Source organism: Dunckerocampus dactyliophorus, chromosome 1 (assembly GCF_027744805.1).
Source record: "Dunckerocampus dactyliophorus isolate RoL2022-P2 chromosome 1, RoL_Ddac_1.1, whole genome shotgun sequence".
Classification (NCBI taxonomy): domain Eukaryota; kingdom Metazoa; phylum Chordata; class Actinopteri; order Syngnathiformes; family Syngnathidae; genus Dunckerocampus; species Dunckerocampus dactyliophorus.
In genome coordinates, this window is record NC_072819.1 from 49,980,395 (window position 1) to 50,002,116 (window position 21,722).

Genomic DNA, 21,722 nt, shown 5'->3' on the forward strand with positions numbered 1-21,722 from the left:
GGTTGATATTTTCAGTTTAAAATCGTTACCTAAATGCTGCTGACATAACTATGATTGTTGAAGTAGCTAGTTAATGTCCCGAATGTTCATATTGCTGTCGGTTAGAAATAGTCTATATTTTTCACAATTTTAATGGCACATGGACATTTTTTGTAGGAGGGAAATATCTACTTACTCTTGCTTTGAAGACAACTTTTCACAGGCTGAGGTCGTTTTTCCTTTTTGACGCTACATTAAACTTAGCTTGTCAAAATGGCGTTGCTGGTTACTGGTGGATCGGAAGTAACTGTTTCTCCTTCATATATCGAGATGTTCATTTAGATATGTTTATTTAGATATTACACCGCGCGAAACTCTAGTCACGGACAGAATGGCGACTCTGGATCAGAAATCACCCAATGTGCTTCTCCAGAGCCTCTGCTGCAGAATCACAGGGAAAAGCGAAGGTACATTATCATAACTCTGGATGCGAACCCTCACATTCACATGCATCACTTTCACGCAGCATCGCCTGTATTCTCACTTACGTAGTCTAATGCCTTTGTTTGAATCCTTGGCAACATTCTTCCAATTTGGCTTGTCATCTTCTTGTTAGACTGCGCCGAGTCCGACAACATTTGATATGAAATTGGGTGTACCCGGTATGCATCATGAGAGGATGTGCAGAGAAGCGTTGCAGTATAAGTGTTTATCAAATGGCTTGCCTGTGATTCAGCAAGTGCACACATCAACCATCATGACTCTTCATCGTCTTGTTGGCTTTCTTAGAGAGGAACTCTTACATTTATACACCAATTGGTGACTGCTGCATGTATTGTGGGCGGGCATCCACGCAGTTGGATAACTAAACATTTGATCAGAGACAGTAAGCGCATGCAATAATATTCTAATCATCACTTTTTACTTTGATTGCAGTGCAAATAAGCTTTTGCAAGCGTATTTAGGGCAATAGACGGATATTATCATTACTGTCAACGTCACTAATTTCAGAGTACAAGTGATGTTTTCCCTTTAGAGCAGCGGTTTTCAAAGTATGAGGTGCTAAAATACTTAAGGCAATAAAAAAGAAAAGAAAATCAAACCTGCTAAGCCGAGGGTGTCCATAGTGCGAGCCAGGGGCCATTTGTGGCCTGCAGCTTGTTTTTTGTTGCTTCACCAAGCTGACATGCAGGCTGTTTTTTTCTTTTAATATGTACAGGTGCCGTTCAATAACTTGGAATATGGTGCAAAAGTTGTTTGATTTCAGGAGTTCAGACTGTACGATTTAAAGACTCAGGTAGTTTTTACAGTTCATTTACTGATTAGAGAGCGAGCTAGTAGTTTACAGTATTGAACTTTGTGACCATTTTTCAGAGATTTTATTAGCTGTAAGCAATAATCATCAAAATTATGAAAAAAACTAAGACATACATTCTTGCCAAATATGCTCCAGAAAAGTTAGGGATTGGGGTATGCCTCAGCCATGGCCAAACCTCTGCTTTAGAGTAATCCCATTATAAACAATTTGCTGCACAGTCCACATACAGTGGTGTAAAAAAAGTGTTTGCCACCTTCCTGATTTCATATTTTCTTGCATGTTTGTCACACTTAAATGTTTCAGATCATCAAACAAATGTAAATACTAGTCAATGACAACACAACTCAACACAAAATGCAGTTTTTAAAAGATTTTTTTTATTATTAAGGGAGAAAAAAGATCCAAACCTACATGGCCCTGTGTGAAAACGTGATTGTCCCCCCTTAAAACATAACTTACCTGAGCTCTATCAGTCTGGAAAAGCCATTTCTAAAGCTTTGGGACTCCAGCCAACCACAGTGAGAGCCATTATCCACAAATGGCCAAACCATGGAACAGTGGTGAACCTTCCCAGGAGTGGCCGGCCAACCAAAACGACCCCAAGAGCGCAGCGACGATTCATACGAGAGGTCACAAAAGACCACACAACAACATCCAAAGAACTGCAGGCCTCACTTGCCTCAGTTAAGGTCAGTGTTCATGACTCCACCATAAGAAAGACACTGGGCAAAAACGGTTCATGGCAGAGTTCCAAGACCAAAACCACTGCTGAACAAAAATAACATTCAGGCTCATCTCAATTTGTTCAGAAAACATCTTGATGATCCCCAAGACCTTTGGGAAAATACTCAAAAGTTCAACTTTTGTTTCCTGGAGACAAAAGTTGAACTTTTTGGAAGGTGTGTGTCCCATTTCATCTGGCGTAAAAGCATTTTACAAAAAGTACATCATAGCAACAGTAAAATGTGGTGGTGGTAATGTGATGGTCTGGGGCTGATTTGCTGCTTCAGGACCTGGAAGACTTGCTGTGATAAATGGAAGCATGAATTCTGCTGAAGGAGAATGTCCGGCCATCTGTTGGTGACCTCAAGCTGAAAGCAACTTGGGTTCTGCAGCAGGACAATGATCCAAAACACACCAGCAAGTCCACCTCTGAATGGATGAAGACTTTGGAGTGGTCTAGTGACCTTAAAAAGGAAAAGCCTCCAATGTGGCTGAATGACAACAATTCTGCAAAATTCCTCCCCAGCGCTGGAAGAGACTCATTGCAAGTTATCACAAACGCTTGATTGCAGTTGTTGCTGCTAAAGGGGGCCCAACCACTTATTAGCTTTAGGGGGCAATCACTTTTTCACACAGGGACATGTAGCTTTGGATTTTTGTTCTCCCTTAATAATAAAAAGTTTAATAATAAAAGTGCATTTTGTGTTGAGTTGTGTTGTCATTGACTGATATTTACGTTTGTTTGATGATCTGAAAAATGCAAAAAGTAGAGAAATCAGAAAGAGGGGCAAACACTTTTTCACACCACTGTGCCGTGACCCTTACTCATCACTGTTTGCGTGTCTGTCCAGCCGAAGTTGCCCACCAGTTCCAGTTTGCAGTGCGAGTCATTGGCAGTAACTACGCCCCCACTATTGAACGGGATGAATTCCTGGTGACGGAGAAGATCAAGAAAGAATGTAAGTTGAAGTTCAGCTAAAAACACCTGCCAATAACAACACATTACTCATTTTGACATCAATGTCCAGTCTCTATCACTGTCGTTTTTGTTGGGTTTTTTTACATTAGTGTACTAAAGCTTTTATGTTGCACTCTACTGGAAATGCTGAATGAGAGTGTATTCCCAGTAGGACCATCAAAGTTGTCTAGGTTGCGCCATTAGTCGGAAAACAATCAATCAAAGTGTTCATGCTGACGGTAAAAATAGCACTCCGTTTCCAGTAGGAAAATGTTTATTTAGCATAGATTGGTCCACATTGGTCACTGGATCTTACACTTGTGACTGAAGAGTACAAACTATTAGTTTCCCAACATGCTACATGTTTCTCTCTTGAACTTCAACTTTCTTACTCTTTGCAGTGCTAAAGCAGCGGCGAGAGGCGGATGCTGCTCTCTTCTCAGAGCTGCACAGAAAACTTCAGACGCAGGTTGGCATATCCACGCTCAACAAACACATAAACGGCATGATTATTGCACAGGCGTGTCTTAGGTTGGCCACATTAAAAGGTCTTTCCAAAATGTGCAGTCTTACTGTATTGGGGATTTGCCTGAAATACGGTGTACGCCGACCCAGAGCATCCCAAACATGCTCGAGGGGTGACGCGTCCGATGAGTATGCTGGCCATGCAAAAAAGTCGGGATGTTTTCAGCTTCCCGGAATTGTATACAGATCCTTGCAACGTGCGGCCGTGCATTATCATGCTGCAACACGAGGTGACGTCCCATTGCTGTAGGGCTGCAACAATTAATAATCGATTCTATCTATCCAGTTAATCAACAATGATGAGGGTGACTTTTGCCAGCCGTCTTACACGCACTGTTCGGCACTGTTTTGTAAAAAAGCATTTATTTAATTAAAGGTTTACACAATTTTAATCTGTTCTGTCTTCTTTGGTCAACAGGGTGTTCTCAAACATCGCTGGTCTGTTCTTTACTTGTTGCTCATCCTCGCTGAGGACCCACGCAAGCCCTCCAGCAGGGTTTGTTGGCCACATTGTTCTTTTGTTGTTGTTTTTGTTGTTCCAGTTCTTTTGTGCCCAGTGTTTCCTTCTGTAATAAGAACAATACTAACTGCCATACCAGGTTGGAAACTACGGGGCTGTGTTTGCCCAGGCCCTCCCCAGAGATGCTCACTCCACGCCGTTCTACTGCACTCGACCCCAGAGTCTGGCCCTGGGCTACGGGGAGAGGTGTGCTGGGCTGTCAGCCAGCATGGCCACCAGTGGGATCTCAAGTCTGGGAGTCTACACGCTCAACGGACCCACTCCAACTCCGCAGTCGCTGTTGGCAGGGTGCGGCCCATGCACATAATTCCAAACTTGTACCTATTTTGTTCTCATGTAGTCCTCAGATAAACAAACAGCGTGACCTTGTATTAATGAGGTTCATGCGGCATTACAGCACCATTTAATACCATTTTGCCTCATTAATAATGCAGCAGTACCTTTTGAGCGGTGGTGCCTGTGCTTACTAAACATGCAATCCAGACATACAAGTAAAAGAACTATGATTTGTGTTCCTTTCAGTCAACCTGCTCCATCTGCAGTCGGAGGCGCTCCGCCTTTGGGTTCTCGACTGGCCTGGGCTCTTCCCACAAGCTCTTCCCCCTCAGCCGTGGGCCCAGCCACCATTCGGCCACCCCTCGGACCATCGCTTTCTACAACCAGAGCGCTCCGCCCTCGACAAGATGGCGATGCAGCTGGTGGGTTTACGTACGACCGTAACACTAATGTCAGTGGATGGAGTGGCACTGTTTAGTGCTTATTGTGCATTAAAAGTGACCGGTTGGCCTTGAAGGAGGTGTCTGACTCTTCATCTGAAGCTGGGGCAGTGAGCTACATCTCCAAATGTAAATCTTCTGCCTTTGTCACTTTTATGTGCTCATCTGTAGGTGAGGTGAGCGAGGCATCGCTGGTGCGGGACATCCTCTATGTCTTCCAGGGGATCGATGGCAAGTTCGTCAAGATGAGCGCACAAGATAATTGTTACAAAATAGACACCAAGGTAGGTAACGCCCTTTAAAGAGGTCCAACTCAGTCCCTGCATAGTACGTAACTGACGTTGTACTCGCTGATTTAAAAAAAAAAAATAATGAACGTCACGAGTCAGCACCACTTTAGTAGCCACCACACATCCAGCAGATGATTTGATGTCCAGACAATCTGGGTTGATTGTAAAGCTTCAACAGATCAATATGGCGCTCTTTGGCTACGAGCCACATTGACCTGGCCTCTCTTTGCGCAGTCAAGCTCTCCTCTGCTCTTATAGTGTCTATAAATGTGGAAGATATGACCCGGCTTTGCCTCATTGTGTGTCTCATGGCACGCTCTCCAGGTGGTGGTGAACAAATCCCTGCGGGACACCTGCAGCAGACTGGCGGAGCTTGGCTGGCTCCACAATAAAGTGCGGAAGTACACCGACGCCAGGAGCTTGGATCGGGCCTTTGGACTGGTTGGACAGGTGTGTGCGTGTGTGGATTATTTGCAGTAGACATGATCCATCTTGATTGAGTCCAGCCACTAATGCAGTTTTTCATCTTCTTCCTCCTCCGGCACAGAGCTTCTGTGCGTCGCTCCACCAGGAGCTGAAGGAGTATTATAGGCTCCTCTCCGTCCTCCACTCTCAGGTATGAAGTCTGACTTTCCTCCCGGTTGTTGGTGCTGACATGTGTGTACATTGTAGTTGCAGGTAGAGGATGACCAAGGTGTCAACATGTGCACAGAGAGCACGTTGACTCTCAGAAGACTCTTGGTCTGGATGTACGACCCCAAAGTGCGGCTCAAAATGCTGGCCGCCCTCGTTGACTTCTGCCAAGGTACGCCGAAGCCGCACGGCTTGCGCTGTGCATAGACTTAGTAGAGTTGTCATTGTTTTGTTGCCAGGCCGGAAGGGTGGCGAGCTGGCCTCCGCTGTTCACGCCTACGGGAAAACAGGAGACCCACAAATGAGGGCGCTGGTGCAACACATCCTCAGCTTGGTGTCACACCCCATCCTTAACTTCTTGTATCGGTGGATCTATGATGGAGAACTTGAGGACACTTACCATGAGGTACGCGCACACACACACACACACACACACCTGGACTTGCATCTTAAACTGTGTATTCCAGGGGTGTCCAAACCTTTTCTACAGAAAAATGAAAAGATATGGTAGCCGCGATGAAATTATTCACCTTTTGAATAAGACTAAAACCAATATAATGCAGGTCAAAATATTGCAAGTAGTTAACTCTCGTGAAAGCAAGAACCGCGTACTAAACCAGTGCTTTTCAATAGGGGGGCATGGTGGGGTGTCAGCAGGGCCTTAACATTGTTTGAACTTCTTGCAGATGTTTTTGTGAATCTATTTCCATAATCAGTTGATCGCATGCACAATGGTCGTACCAGCAGCTCATACAGTGGTTTGTACAGATAAGTTAATAAATGCTGAGCCATGGAATATTTTGGTAGTTATGGCATAGAGGACCTGTTTACGTTCTTCTAAATACAGTTTTAAACATTATTAGAGCCCTCAAGACACGAAATAACATCCCTATAGTCACCTTGACGTTTGTATTACCCGATATAGAAGATATAATCAGAGAAAATAAGACATATTAGACATAAATAAGATAGCATAGATAGACTCACATGTTAGCAGTTTCTTGGGGGTTTTTTTCTCCACTTTTTGCCAGTCCCTCACAAGTTTTTTGTTCACACCAAACTTTTTTTCTGCTGCTTGACTACCATTTTCAGCTGCATATTTGACTACTTGCAGCTTGATTTTTATGATTTTCTTTTTGGGGGCGTTTGTGTTCCGTCTTTATAAGTTGATGTTTACGTTGTAAATTTTCAGTGGTCCAGGAGTGATGGGAGTAGCAGATACCGGCACACAAGCCTAGAACGCCTTCTCGCGGCTGTGAAAAAAAACATATACAGGTCGCTCCGGAGTATAAGTCCCAGGACCGGCCAAACCATGAAACAAGTGCAACATACAGTTGGGAAAATACGGACTACAGTGTTCCCTCATTTATCGCGGGGGATAGGTTCTCAAAATAGCCCGCAATAAGTGAAATCTGCAAAGTGGCCCACTATTTATTGAATTTTTTTTTACAATGATTATATATGTGTTCAGGCTGTAAAACCCTCACCATACACTTTAAATACTTTTCTCACAGAGGCATTAACATTTTCTCACATTTCTCTCTTGTTGAAACACTCTCAAAGTTCAAATTTTGTTTTAATTTTAATGTTTTACGTACTAGGTTGGACAAAAGAAATTATTAAGTGACTCACGTGTATTTCACTCCTCTGCCTCTTCATCCTGGTGCCGTTCCGCTGTACGGTAGCGTTTTTTTGTCCTTGTTAAAACATATTACTCCTGTCGTCGTATTTTTTTAAATATATTCCTCACACGGTTAGCTTCTTCTGTTTTTCCTATTGTTTACAGTATCTGCGGTTAGCAAGCAGCTCACACGGTTAGCTAGTTTGGTAGCCACGACCACAACAGGAGACGAGATAGAAGACAATGGGCGGTGCAGAGAGAATAGAGAGACACCGCCACCTCCTGCAAAAACACAGAACTACAACACTCAACTTCCCACAATGCAGTTCTTCTTATCGGGCCAGGCTCAGCCTGTACCAGCATTCATACCTGTAAGAAAAGGGAAAAAAAAACACTAAAATTGCACTAAAAAATGGAGCCAGACAACACTGTATAAAAAAATACTATAAAATTGCAGATCACATTGTGTGTAATTTCTTATTTAAGTTCATTTGAAATTATTCCTGAATATCCGAAAAAATATCTAAATACTACACAGGCCAACACATTTTTCTCTGTGATTTTTAAAAAATTTTTATGCATGATAATTTCCCTATTAATGTGACTTTTTGGACCAATCAAAAGCATAATTGTAGATGATACACTGCATGTATTTTTTATTTAAAAAACCTGTTTAATTTGCTATTTGATGTAAATTATTCCTGACTATCTGAACCCAGGTAAATACTTTTCCCCTCTTTTTATTTCTTCATATTTCCGGTGTGGCCCTAATCCTCCTTTGCAACATTCTTTTATACTTAGAAAATATGGACGTTGGACACACCTGGTGTGTTCATTACCTGTGCTTATATTTTTTTGTACCTGTGTGTAGTTCTTTGTAGCATCAGATCCAAACGTGAAGACTGATCGCCTGTGGCACGACAAGTACTCTCTCAGGAAGTCAATGATCCCTTCGTTCATCACCATGGACCAGGCTCGCAAGGTGCACACTCATGCAGATCATCACAACGATTAATCACACGGCCAGTGTGGATTCATGACTCTTTATGATTGCATCTTGAAATGCAACTTGTCCGTGACAATATGAATGTGCCTGCAGTTTTTCTCGCCATCTGCTCGGCCGTTGTGTCAGTCAGTTGTCGGAGGTTGACCTACTGAAGCCCCCATGTTTTGTGGGGGTGGTTCGGCACTAATGTATGCTCCACATTCATGTTGAGCAGCAATGATAATGAGTGGAATGGTGCGATTCTGAGTCACCGTGTGCCGTGTAAGCGTGAATCGCATAACATTTTTAATCATGTGAATTATGCAAATGAATTCCTCTGGTTTCACGTTGACTGTCCTAATAATGATACATTTTATAATCAGTAATGAAAACAACAATCAGCACCAGTTCAAACGGTGTCCTCCTTTCCTTCCAGGTTCTGCTGATCGGTAAATCCATCAACTTCCTGCACCAGGTTTGTCATGACAGAACGCCGCCAGGCAAAATCACACCAGCGTCCAAGTCTGCAGACACACCCAAAGATGGTAAGGGCTGTTTTTAGATATCGATATCATTGTATTGACACATTCTAGTGGGCAGTTTGTGATCCATGCTTTTCCCGCTCGCTGGCCTTGTCTTCACTTTCAGCGGTGAGGGGGAAAGAGGCGCACTAACGATCCCGTCTGTGGGTGTTTGTCTGATCAGTTTGATTTGCAGCTTTTACTGTAATTTGTCCCTCAAGTTAACCAAAAATGGCAATAAGTGTTACTGTGGTTCCATTTGGTGGTGGTATAAACTGCAAAGAACAGTTTCTCACCACTGCCAACTACAACCACAATAGCAGAAATATTGTTCAGCACGATGGATCCCACTGGGGATCTTATGAGGTCAAGATTCAAGATTTCAAGATTCAAGAGTTTTATTGTCATATGCATAGTAAAACAGCAGTTATACTATGCAATGAAATTCTTATTCTGTTCATTCTCCCAAGAAAAGAAAGAAAACACAAAAGAATAAGAACATAAGAAACATTAGATTCAAGATTCAAGAGAGTTTTATTGTCATGTGCATGGTAAAACAGCAATACAATATAATATAATAAATTAAGCAACAACAACAGAAGAGGCCGCACGGTGGTCTAGTGGTTAGCACGTTGGCCAACACAGTAACAGCTTGGAGATCGGGAAGACCTGGGTTCGATTCTCCCCTGGGCATTTCTGTGTGGAGTTTGCATGTTCTCCCCGTGTGCGCGTGGGTTTTCTCCGGGTACTCCGGCTTCCTCCCACATTCCAAAAACATGCATGTTAGGTTAATTGGCGACTCTAAATTGTCCATAGGTATGAATGTGAGTATGAATGATTGTTTGTCTATATGTGCCCTGTGATTGGCTGGCGGCCAGTCCGGGGTGTGCCCCGCCTGTCGCCCGGGGTCGGCTGGGATGGGCTCCAGTGTGCCCCCGCGACCCTAATGAGGAAAAAGCGGTGTAGAGAATGGATGGATGGACAACAGAAGAGACATTAATACAGATAAATAATATAAATAAAAGTGCTATGAGTGTGTGTGTGTGTTGCGTGCGGCGTGTGTGAGTGCTTCGTTGAGAAGCCTGATGGCCTGTGGGTAAAAGCTGTTTGCCAGCCTTGTGGTCCTGGACTTCAAACTCCTGTAGCGTCTGCCTGACGGTAGGAGTGTGAATAATGAGTGTTGTGGATGTGTGCTGTCCTTGATGAGGTTGTGTGTTCTGCGTAGGACTCTAGTTTTATAAATGTCTTGCAGTGAGGGGAGGGCTGCCCCAACAATGTTCTGTGAGGTCTTGATCACCCGCTGGAGTGCCTTCCTATCACGTGTTGTACAGTTACCGTACCAAACAGTGATGGAGGCGGTAAGGACACTTTCCATAGTGCATCTGTAGCAGCAACTCAGGATTGTGGTGGACATGCCAAATTTCCTCAGTCTTCTCAGGAAGTACAGTCGCCTTTGGGACTTCTTCATAATTTGTTGGGTGTTGTGAGACCAGGTGAGGTCCTCGCTGATGTGTGTGCCAAGGAACTTGAAGGTTTTCACCCTCTCCACCTCAGTCTCATCAATAAACAGGGGTCTATGCGGCTCCTTTTCCCTTGTTCTTGGGTCAATGATCATCTCTTTAGTCTTATCTGTGTTGAGAAGGAGATTGTTAGCACGACACCAAGCTATGAGGTCCGCCACCTCTCTTCTGTATGATGTTTCAACACCACCAGTGATCAGGCCGATGACTGTAGTGTCATCCGCAAATTTAATGATGCTAGTGTTGTTCTGGGAGGCCACGCAATCGTAGGTGAAGAGCGTGTAGAGGAGCGGACTCAGCACACACCCCTGTGGGATCCCAGTGCTCACAGTTCTTGAGCTGGATGTGCGATTGTGGACTCTGACTGACTGGGGCCTGCCTGTTAGAAAGTCAAACACCCAGTTACAGAGGGAGGGTGACAGGCCAAGTGTAAAGAGCTTATTAGTGAGTTTGTGGGGGCTGACTGTGTTAAAAGCAGAGCTATAGTCTATAAATAGCATTCTGACATATGTGTCCTGGCCCTGTAGGTGAGAAAGGGCTGTGTGGATGGCAGTGTTGACTGCCTGTCCTGAGTGTTGTGGACTGACTTGCATGATGTAAATATGGAAACGTTTACATTATCCGTGCATGTGAATGGATTTTGGTATTTTTTGTGGGCAAACATGTTTACAGTAGTCAGTAACAAAGTGAAATGTTGACTAAGTTATGGAATACAGTGGATCCCCGCATATACGCTCTTCATAACACGCGCATTCACACATTTTCATCAAAGACTATTTTGTATTTGTAGGAAAACCCGCCCATTTTTGCCTTTTCTGTCAAATCTTTTTTGTTTTTTGCAGAAAACCCATCTTGTCCATCAGGCCTGTCATGATAACCAATAAATTGATCGTATGATAAAAGAAAAACAAAAAAACAGGTGGATAATTATGACGCCCTGGATAAATTGACATGTGCATGTATGCGTGTGTTTCATGTGCTCGTCAGGCTGGATGACAAGAGGGTTGACTCTGCATCTGTCAATGTGCATTGGTTCTATAGTGGAATGAAAGGAGAAAGTGGGCCCTCATCTCATCCCAAGAGTAACAGTCTCAGTAGGGAAGTCCAAACTTCCCAGACCCCAGCCACTTTTTCTACTTCTTCTGGGAGGACACAGAGGTGTTCCCATAATCCCTCCAGCATGTCCTAGGTCTGCCCCAGGGCCTTCTCCTGGCTGGGCACGCCTGGAACACCTTTACCAGGGAGGCATCCGGGAGGCATCCGGACTAGATGCTCGAGCCACCTCTACTGGCTCCTCTCCATGTGAAGGAGCAGCGGCTCAACTCTGAGCCCCTCCCGGATGACGGAGCTCCTCACCCTAAGAGATGTACTTCGGCGCAAGACCATGAAGAGACTTGTACACAAGCAGAGCTGTTTTAATGTCTATTCTCCGAGCGACAGGAAGCCAGTGCTACTGGACTCGTATGCTCAAATTGCCTGGTTCTAGTCAGGACTCGAGCAGCAGCATTGTGGATGTACTGCAGCTGTTTACAGAGAAGGTCGTTACCGTAGTCCAGCCTGCTGGAGACAAAGGCATGGATTAGTCTCTCTAAATCTGGCTTAGACACTATTCCCTTGGTTTTGGCTGTTACTGATTTAACGTGGCTGTTAAAGTTCTGGTCCGAGTCCATTATTACCCCTAGATTTCTAACCTGATGATGAGGTTTTAGAGAGAGATTTGCAAGGTGACTTCCTCTTAGCAATGACAATGATTTCATTGACCGTTATGGAGTGACCGAAGGAAAGAAATCAGATGTTTGGTTGGTGGTCCTCACAACAAACGACAAAACAAAGATAAAGCCGATCACAGTGAGCTGAGGGAAGCGGTGAGCCAGACACACCGGCGTATATTATGCCACATAATTACCAGTCCAAAAAATGCTGATAATATTGATTATCGACAATAATTTGTTGCACAAGTATCGACCAGCTAAATTTATTTTTGTGACGGGCCTACGCATACACTTCCCTCTGCCTCTGCGTCTCCCCGGTTCACGCCACAGCAACACTTCCGGGGTGTTTCAAATATGCAAGTTTCGCGCGTCATTCTGATCACATGATGTGACACGTTTCATACGTTTCTCAAATGCCTCAGAAGGACTTTTATTATTGTTTGTTTTGATTTAGTGTTTATTTAGTGTTTATTATGCCAGCTATTTTGCTAAATAAATGTTTCTTTATTTTTTTTATGGTAAAGAAACTGTTGACTGCCAGTAGGAGGAGCTTATGGGCTTTAAAAGGGGAGCCTTTTCAGGCAGGTAGTTGAGTCTAGCGGGAGTTACACAGCAGGTAACGTGGCTGATGACTTTTTTTTTTTTGGACTAGTTAATCATGAGTGAGTGCAGTACTCATGAGCCCATTTTTTGTGGCTCATCTGTAAATATATATGCTTTCTTGCTCTTTTTCCACTGCTTTGCTGTGTTTTGCACTTTGGGATTGTGGCCATGAATACCACTTGGGCACTGACCCCTGACTTGGCCCGAGTCTGACTGGAGCCCACCACAGCTGGCAACCACTTTAGATGTATAGTTTATAGCAGGGGTCACCAAGGTTTTTCCTTGTGAGAGCTACTTTTACAAAATGAAAATGGCCAAGAGCTACTCATTTTTGTGACATTTATTTTCAGAGCTTATTTTAAACCCAAACAAAGCGAATATGCTTGTTTTACCAGAACATGAACAAAATGCTGGTGTCCACAACTCACATGTTGTATTTCAGAATGCATTTCTTTCTACTGTTCTTTCATTATTAACTGAAAACCTGAATGAAAAGCAGGCTTGCGGGCACCTCATGTGGTCGTGGGGGGCTACCTGGTGCCCACGGGCACCACCTTGGTGACCCCTGGTTTATATCCATATCTGCATTTATCTTCTTAGTATTCTATGAATGGAGCTGGAATATCATTGTTTGGACACAGGGTGGCGCCATAGAATCAAAATCAGGACTGATCAGTTTTGTTTTAGCAGCTGTGAGGTGTAGGTTTATTCCACGTGGCTGAGAACAAACGCTGTTTTGGTCTGTTTGCGTTTAAGTGTGTAATGAAAACAAGTCTTCTCTCTTGTAGCAGCGGAACTCCTATCAGACCTGGAGGGAGCGTTTCAAGAGAAGATTGACGCCGCCTACTTTGACACCAGTAAATACCTGCTGGACGTCCTGAACAGGAACTACCTTCTGCTGGAGCATCTGCAGGCCATGCGGCGATACCTGCTGCTGGGCCAGGGAGATTTCATCAGGCACCTCATGGATCTGCTCAAGTACGCAGTATCGGCCCTTCTGATGGATAACAGCATGGTTACGATTACAGCGGTGCAATGAAAGGATGGATGCAGCTTACAAATGATGTCATTATTTTAGACCAGAGCTAGCGAGACCTGCCACCACTTTGTACCAACACAACCTGACAGGAATCCTAGAGACGGCTGTTCGAGCCACCAACGCCCAGTATGACAACATGGAGGTCCTCAAGCGATTGGATGTACGACTGCTTGAGGTGCGTGCTTGTGTCATGTCTTCACAACTTGTGTTCATGCATGAATGAGGCTTTTGCTTCTTGCAGGTGTCCCCTGGCGATACTGGCTGGGATGTATTCAGCCTGGATTACCACGTGGATGGACCCATTGCTACGGTAACACACACACACACACACACACACACAGTTGTGCACGTTGAGTCTTGCTTTGAGACTCGTGTGTGTATAACAGGTGTTCACGAGGGAATGTATGGGCCACTACCTGCGAGTGTTTAACTTCCTGTGGAGGGCCAAGAGGATGGAGTACACCCTGACTGACATCTGGAAAGGACAGATGTGTAATGCCAAGCTGCTCAAAACCATGCCTGGTTTGTAAACACACACGCACACGAGTAGAACGTATTTACCGGACTATAAGTCGCACCGGCCAAAAATGAACAATGAAGAGGGAAAAAAAACATATGTGAAGCGGTGGTCCCAACCCCCGTACTTGCAAGTGCGTGCTGTCGACCTGCAAAAACGTGAGAAAAATGTGGGGATCTGTACGTGGCGAGTACAGCCTCAGTGCGGACTTGGGAGCGAGCGCACACGACGTAGTGCTTTTAGTGTAGGAGGGACTTTAGCTACGTGTGGACTGCGTCGAGGCTACAGATGCGTGCGACGTGCGTGCCCTCCGCTGCCAATGAGCGCACAGAGTGCTGACCGCCCCCACTCACGGAAATAAAAGCACGTAGAGGTGCTACATATAGTTCCCCTCATATTGTGATTCACACCTTTCCAGGTGCTCTGACCATTTTTTGTGCACAAATGCCGAAAATGGTCACATTTCACAATTCCGTCCTTTTTATTTCACGTTTTAGTAGTGAAAGAACATGTTTGACACTCTTGTAATATTGAATAGAATATAATAATAACGATATATGTTTTATTTTTGACTGTTGTAATTTACTTTGTATTTTAACTGTCCTGTGGGCTGAGGCACAGTGGTGACCCCTCCCCACTCCCAAGCAGCGTGAGGGCACGAGTGTCCCGCCTGCAGAGGGCGCCCATCTGCCACACATGCTGACTTAAGCGCTGAACACAAATTCAGCAAGTTGGCACATCAGGACTGCGGTGCCATCTTGAGGCAGCAGCAGGGACTTCTGGAGAACTTCGGAAGGTCGCACACTGTGGTCACCCGGAACGCAGTTCCCGTGTGAATGAGAGGCTGAAACGATAAAAGAACTGACAACGTTTCCAAGTGGATAGCTGCTTAGTTGTCTTTATGAGTTGACGTTTATGTTGTAAAGTTGCGGTGGTACAGGAGTGATAGGAGTAGCAGGTAACGGCACACATGCCGAGAGCGCCCTCTGGCGGCTGTCAGTGTGAAAAAGAACATGTATAAGTCGCTCCGGAGTACAAGTCGCAGGACCAGCCAAACCATGACAAAAGTGCGACTTACAGTTTGGAAAATAAGGTGACTTTCCATCCTGTACAAGACTGATCTCTGGTTACCTTGCAGAGCTGTCAGGCGTGCTGCATCAGTGTCACATCCTGGCGTCTGAGATGGTCCACTTCATCCACCAAATGCAGTACTACATCACCTTTGAGGTCAGGCCATTAGCGTGGCTATTATACATGATTACATGTCCTTTCAAGGTTCTAAATCAGGATTAGCACATGGACCCTGGACCACTGTGTGGGTGTGAGTGTTTTAAAAGGGCAAAGGCGTCCCATCTAAATCTGGTTTTGTGTGTCGAGAAGGTGCTGGAATGTTCCTGGGACGAGCTGTGGAACAAAGTACAGCAAGCGCAGGATCTCGACCACATCATCGCTGCCCATGAAGTCTTCCTGGACACCATCATCTCCAGATGCCTGCTGGACAATAACAGCAGGGTAACGCACAACACACACAATCTGTGGAAACTACATCAGAAAAACGAAACCCACGTCTCTTTTGCAGTCTCTTTTGAACCAGCTGAGGGCCATCTTTGACCAAATCATCGAGTTCCAGAATGCTCAGGACTCCCTCTATCGCTCCGCACTGGAGGAGCTTGCCCTCCAGCTTCAGTTTGAGGAGAAGAAGAAGCAGAACGAGGAGGAGGTAAGTGGTTCAGGGAAGAGAAATCAGCTAAGAGATGCCTTGCGGACGACACTTGTTCCTTCCAGGGTCAGTGGGGCGTGACGGCCGAGCAGGAAGTGGAGGAGAAGAGGAGGATTCGGGAGTTTCAGGAGACGATACCAAAGATGTGCTCCCAGCTCCGCATCCTCACACACTTTTACCAGGTACGTGTCCCGCAACCAGCCACCACCTACCTGCTGTTCCCCTTCGACACCTTTTCCTGTTTTATCTCTTCAGAGTATTGTCCAGCAGTTCCTGGTGCTCCTCACTACCAGCTCGGACGAGAGCCTTCGTTTCCTCAGCTTCAGACTGGACTTCAACGAACACTACAGGTATGGCTGAGCCCAGGATGATCCACGGATCATATGATCATCGGATCATATAATCATCGGATCATAGCTATACAGGCGTCCCTCCTTTATCACAGTTAATTGGTTCCAGACCCGACCCCGGTAAATGAATTCCCGCGAAGTTGGATTCCGTGTTAATAAATGGAATATTTTGTATTGTATGTACTTTATTTATCCCACAGCGGGGAAATTTACTTGTTACAGCAGCAAGACAAGTAAAGAGAACAGTGTAAAGAAAGCATAGTGTCTACAACATGGTTCAGGTGGTGCAGGTGTTGTAGAGCCTGACAGCGGTCGGTATGAAGGACCTGCGGAACCTCTCCTTCTTACACCGTGGGTGTAACAGTCTGGTGCTGAAGGAGCTGCTCAGGGAAACAACAGTGTCATGTAGCGGGTGAGAGGTGTTGTTCATGATGGATGTCAGCTTAGCCAACATCCTTCTCTCCCCCACTTCCTCCACGGAGTCCAGAGGACCGTCCAGGACAGAGCTTTTCATAGTTATGACGTAGAAAACTTGTCTACGGTCTTCTAAATATGGTTTTTACCATTATTAGAGCCCTCTAGACGTGGTATAACACCCCTACAGTCACCTTTACACTCCTATTACCCAATATAGTTGACATAATCAGAGCAAACAAGACATAGTAGTCCTAAATAAGAGAACATAGGCACACACGCTAGTGGTTGTTGTTTTTTTGTTTTTCTGGCCAGCGTACTTCATGCAGTCTCATCAGTGTATTGTCATGATAGCTTGAAATGGCTGTACCCTCGTATTACCCAATATATTACACATAGTAAGAGTAAATTAGCCTTTTAAGACGGAAATAAAATTCCTGCTCGTGTGTGTCACAGTAAGTGTGTTCCCTAGGAGACCTTGGTGTCGGGCGGACAGATGTGTGGGGAACAGGAAGTGACGTCTGAGGTTTAGCTTGCTATGGGTTGTTATTATGATTATCTTGTTATTATTATTATTGTACTTATATCGTATTGTATTTATCTCACCCAACAGTGACTGACTTTTATGCTTGGAAATGCTTAATTCAGGTGAAGAATACTTACAATATGCTTTTTCTTTACTAATATTTGCTTTTCCTTTGCTATTGTCCTCCCCAGAGCAACAATCCTGCTAGCCCAGTATGTCCGTGGTGCGGAATTACTTCAGAGTTTCGCCGTAGACTTGTAAATACACAATTTGCAGGGACTGTAGAGCGCTAAGAGTGTAATGCGGCCACCTAATTAGCAGCGATGATTACTACGGAACGGGTACCGCTGCACACGCTTTACAGCGACGGCAAAGCAGCTGCGCAGCGTGGCGTACAGGAAACAGGAAACCGAAATAAGAGCACAAAACAGGAAAACCAAAAGTGAAGTCCAACCTGTCATGCGGAACATGACACAAAGCGGTGGTTATGCCAGGGGGGAATAAGGCGTCTTGCTTCCATACTTCTAATCTAATATCACACCTCAAAAAGGATCACAAGCAGCATTTTGCCACTTCTTCTATAACATGAATTGCATATTGCAGTCCAGTGTTCCCTCGTTATCGCGGGGGATAACGCCGTTGGGCTGTACTCGTTTTTGTGTCCTTGTTGAAACATATTGCTCCTGTTGGCGTATTTTCCTCCTTCCGTAATGGCGCCCTACAGCTGCAACTTCTTGCTCCTCCTCTGCCTCTTGGGTGCGACCGCAGGTGCCTTTGCCGGCGCAAAACGTTTCGCCGACATTGTGGGTGTTGTCTGGGATAAAACATACGGCGCTTGAGAGTCACACTGCTAGCGACGGAACATTTACAGTATGTACATTTGGCAAGCCGAACACATTCCATACTGCACAGGAAGGCACGGAGGAGATTGATTGGCTGCGGGACTGTAGACCATTGTCAATCAGGACGCAGAACACAATGCACGTTCATATGCTGAAAAAACAGAAAAGCACAAAAAAAAAAAATTCTGTGAAACTGAGTCTGCCAAAGGTGAACCGCGATGTAGCGAGGGAACGCTACCTGTCTTATTTCCATCAAGTAGAAGAAGCATCATGCGTTGCCACATTAGTTTGAGGGAAGAGCTGCTGCCCATTTTGGTATCTGGGATGAACTGCTGTACAATATCACTAAGAAAGACAATATCGGGCATCTTTACTCACGACACTTCCTTTTGCTACGGGATCAACCTGCTTACTGACCGTGTCGTCCTCAGGGCCAGAGAGCCGAGGTTGCGAGCATCGCTCGGAGCCACACGGGGGCGACGGATGTCCAATATCTGACGTCAAGCTTTTGGAACATAAAAATCACAAACAGGGACGACCAGCACTTCACTCCGAGATGACGTCCTGCCTTGATGGACACTGTTGCACTGCACTTAACCTGGCAACAGTGGGGGTGATGGCATCCTATTGGAAGATCCAGGAAACTTTCAAATTGTTTTTGTGTTTAAAGTACAGCCTTACTGATTGGAAAATATGTTCCTCCACATGGTTGTCAAGTTGCGCCCCAACACGCATGTGTTTACAGCGGTGTGAAAAAGTATTTTCCACCTTCCTGATTCCTTCTTTTGTTTGCATGTTTGTCACACTTAAATGTTTCAGATTATCAAACAAATGTAAATATTAGTCAATGACAACACAACTCAACACGAAATGCACTTTTTATTTGAAACTTTTTATTAAGGGAGAAAAAAAACCTACATGGCCCTGTGTGAAAAAGTGATTCCTCCCCCATTAAAACATAACTGATTAATTAAGATCTATCAGTGTGGAAAAGGTTATAAAGCCATTTCTAAAGCTTTGGGACTCCAGCCAACCACAGTGAGAGTCATTATCCACCAATGGCCAAACCATGGAACAGTGGTGAAACTTCCCAGGAGCGGCCGGCCAACCAAAATGACCCCAAGAGCGCAGCCACAACTCATCCGAGAGGTCACAAAAGACCCCACAACAACATCCAAAGAACTGCAGGCCTCACTTGCCTCAGTTAAGGTCAGTGTTCATGACTCCACCATAAGAAAGACACTGGACAAAAACGACCTGCATGGCAGAGTTCCAAGACCAAAACCACTGCTGAACAAAAATAACATTAAGGCTCGTCTCATCTTGATGATCCCCAAGACCTTTGGGAAAATACTCTGTGGTCTGACAGGACAAAAGTTGAACTTTTTGGAAGGTGTGTGTCCCATTACATCTGGCGTTTCAGAAAAAGAACATCATAGCAACAGTAAAATGTGGTGGTGGTAGTGTGATGGTCTTCAGGACCTGGAAGACTTGCTGTGATGAATGGAAGCATGAATTGTGCTGATGGAGAATGTCCGGCCATCTTTGATTTTGGTCTTTGGAGTGGTCTAGTCCAAGTCCTGACCTGAATCCTATTTCCTTAAAAAGGAAAAGCCTCCAATGTGGCTGAATGATAACAATTCTGCAAAATTCCTCCCCAGCGCTGGAAGAGACTCATTGCAAGTTATCACAAACGCTTGATTGCAGTTGTTGCTGCTAAGGGGGGCCCAACCACTTATTAGCTTTAGGGGGCAATCACTTTTTCACACAGGGCCATGTAGCTTTGGATTTGTTTTCTCCCTTAATAATAATTAATATAATAATAATAATTTCATTTAAAAACTGCATTTTGTGTTGAGTTGTGTTGTCATTGACTAATATTTACATTTGTTTGATGATCTGAAAGATTTAAGTGTTAAAAATAAAAAATGAGGAAGGGGGCAAACACTTTCACCCCACTGTACATGCATGCGTGTGTGTGTGTGTGTGTGTGTGTGTATAGGAACATCTTTACACCAGTGGCTTTGCATCTCCTTAGAGCGAGATGGGTCCGCTCACGAGTACAATTTTGTATTTGTAACGGTCATAAAAACTTGTATTTAATCCATTTTGTTACCAATTTCTGTCTATGAAATGAAATGCGTCTCGTACCGGTCGGAGCGTATTTCTCAACAAAACACGGTCGACTGTCACAATCATACATGAGCTGCTCGTCTGTGCTGCGATGTTCAAAAGAATGTTGACAAGCTCATGCTGATTCTTGCAGTGAAACCCAACACGTCACGCAAGTCGTACTGTTTCTTTTTTATTATTAAATAAGGAGTTAATTCCAAAATGACAAAAAAAAGACTAGCAAGAGAGTAGTTAGTGGCAAATATTGAACTTTACCTCAGATTAAAGAAATATAATCAATTGTAATTCCGATGGTCCGTTACAAATATATTTTTTAATGAGGTTTTTTTTTAGTTGTCATGAATAATTGGTGCTGCACGTGTAAATAAGTGACCTGATGCTGAAACTGGCTGTGCTTTCTCTGTCCTCTGCGTTGCACATCCCATCATGTGTCAACTTCACCGAGCTCACGTCTCACCTTGCCGTCAATAAAGTCTGGTTTTTAAGGGTGTGATGCATTTGTTCATCCTCATCGCCACCTTCAGGCTACTCGCTACAAACATCATGAATAGAGTAACGCCTCGTTTAGCGCAGTTAACTGGTTCCAGAACCAGCTATGAGGTAGGATAGCCTTATTTATACATGGAATAGTTTTGTATCTTCTAAATACTGTTTTTAACATTATCAGAGCCCTCTAGATATGACATAGCAACCCTATAGGCACCTTTACATTGGTACTACCCAATATAGTTGACTTAAGACAATCTGAAACAGCCTCACGTGTTCGCATTGGGAGATCACATGATCGCTGAGTGCTTCCTGTGGTGGCCAATGTCTCATCAATGTAACATTACTGACTCCTAGTGGCCATCTTGGAATACTACATATCACAGAGCTAACCCTAGCCTACATTTGATAGGCTTACAACATGCTTATACAGTAACAATACTTGCGTACTTGTACGTTATAATTGCACACACACAACCATTAACCTGTGACAAATACTGCAACCTGTTCAACGATGACGGTCGCCCAGGCCTTTGTGTTTGAACGGGTGAGTACCGTGCTCCGCCCAATGCATCTTGTTTTTTAACATGCTTAATTTAGTCCAAAAAGATATCAAATTTGCTTAAATATGCAAATTTGCTGACTAAGTGATATATAAGTGATATATATATATACATACGTATATTAAAAAACATGATAGAGTGAAGCTGCGAAAGTCAAAGCGCTAACTGTATGAAAGAGAGAAATGTGACTGCCTGTCTGAGAAAAGTGTATCAAGTTAAACATACAGCATATAATCATTGGGAACAAAAAAATGAGGTTGGCAACTTCGCAGACTTCACTTACTGCGGACTATTTTGTGAACCTATCCCCCGCGATAAACGAGGGAACACTGTACATCATTTAAAGGCTCGGTTGCAGTGTGAAGTCTGCACATTTGAAGCGGTAAAGCGTCTGTGCGGCCGCGTCATCGTGCACGGTATCTCTTGCGCGATATCTAGTCCTGACAGCCAGTCATGGAGGGATGCCTTCAGACGCCCACTTCACGTGAAGGCTCGGCCCTGCGTTGTT

General features: G+C 44.4%; 2 protein-coding genes across 2 annotated transcripts in view; one reads left to right on the forward strand and one right to left on the reverse strand.

The window, feature by feature from the left end:
- Positions 1–659, reverse strand: part of atp11a (ATPase phospholipid transporting 11A) — a 58,941-nt gene extending 58,282 nt beyond the window's left edge. The window contains exon 1 of the mRNA XM_054787851.1: positions 528–659. The gene's annotated coding sequence lies outside the window, so the exon portion shown is untranslated. The remainder of the gene's footprint in view (positions 1–527) is intronic.
- Positions 257–20,650, forward strand: tubgcp3 (tubulin, gamma complex associated protein 3). Its single transcript, XM_054787972.1, has 23 exons — positions 257–446; positions 2,872–2,979; positions 3,380–3,447; positions 3,922–3,999; positions 4,103–4,311; positions 4,546–4,721; positions 4,911–5,023; positions 5,354–5,479; positions 5,577–5,645; positions 5,702–5,834; positions 5,902–6,068; positions 8,155–8,265; positions 8,705–8,813; positions 13,413–13,602; positions 13,703–13,838; positions 13,905–13,973; positions 14,050–14,185; positions 15,319–15,407; positions 15,561–15,692; positions 15,760–15,900; positions 15,966–16,082; positions 16,156–16,250; positions 18,464–20,650. The coding sequence occupies exons 1-23, from the start codon at positions 371–373 to the stop codon at positions 18,528–18,530; spliced, it is 2,715 nt and encodes a 904-aa protein (XP_054643947.1). The 5' UTR covers positions 257–370; the 3' UTR covers positions 18,531–20,650.
- The last annotated feature ends 1,072 nt before the right edge of the window (positions 20,651–21,722 follow it).

Excerpts from the sequence above, each read along its gene's own strand:
- tubgcp3 (XM_054787972.1), top strand. The coding sequence starts at position 371 with ATGGCGACTCTGGATCAGAAATCACCCAATGTGCTTCTCCAGAGCCTC. Across the intron at positions 2,980-3,379 it reads GGAGAAGATCAAGAAAGAAT|TGCTAAAGCAGCGGCGAGAG; the intron begins GTAAGTTGAAGT and ends TACTCTTTGCAG. Across the intron at positions 15,408-15,560 it reads AGTACTACATCACCTTTGAG|GTGCTGGAATGTTCCTGGGA; the intron begins GTCAGGCCATTA and ends TGTGTCGAGAAG.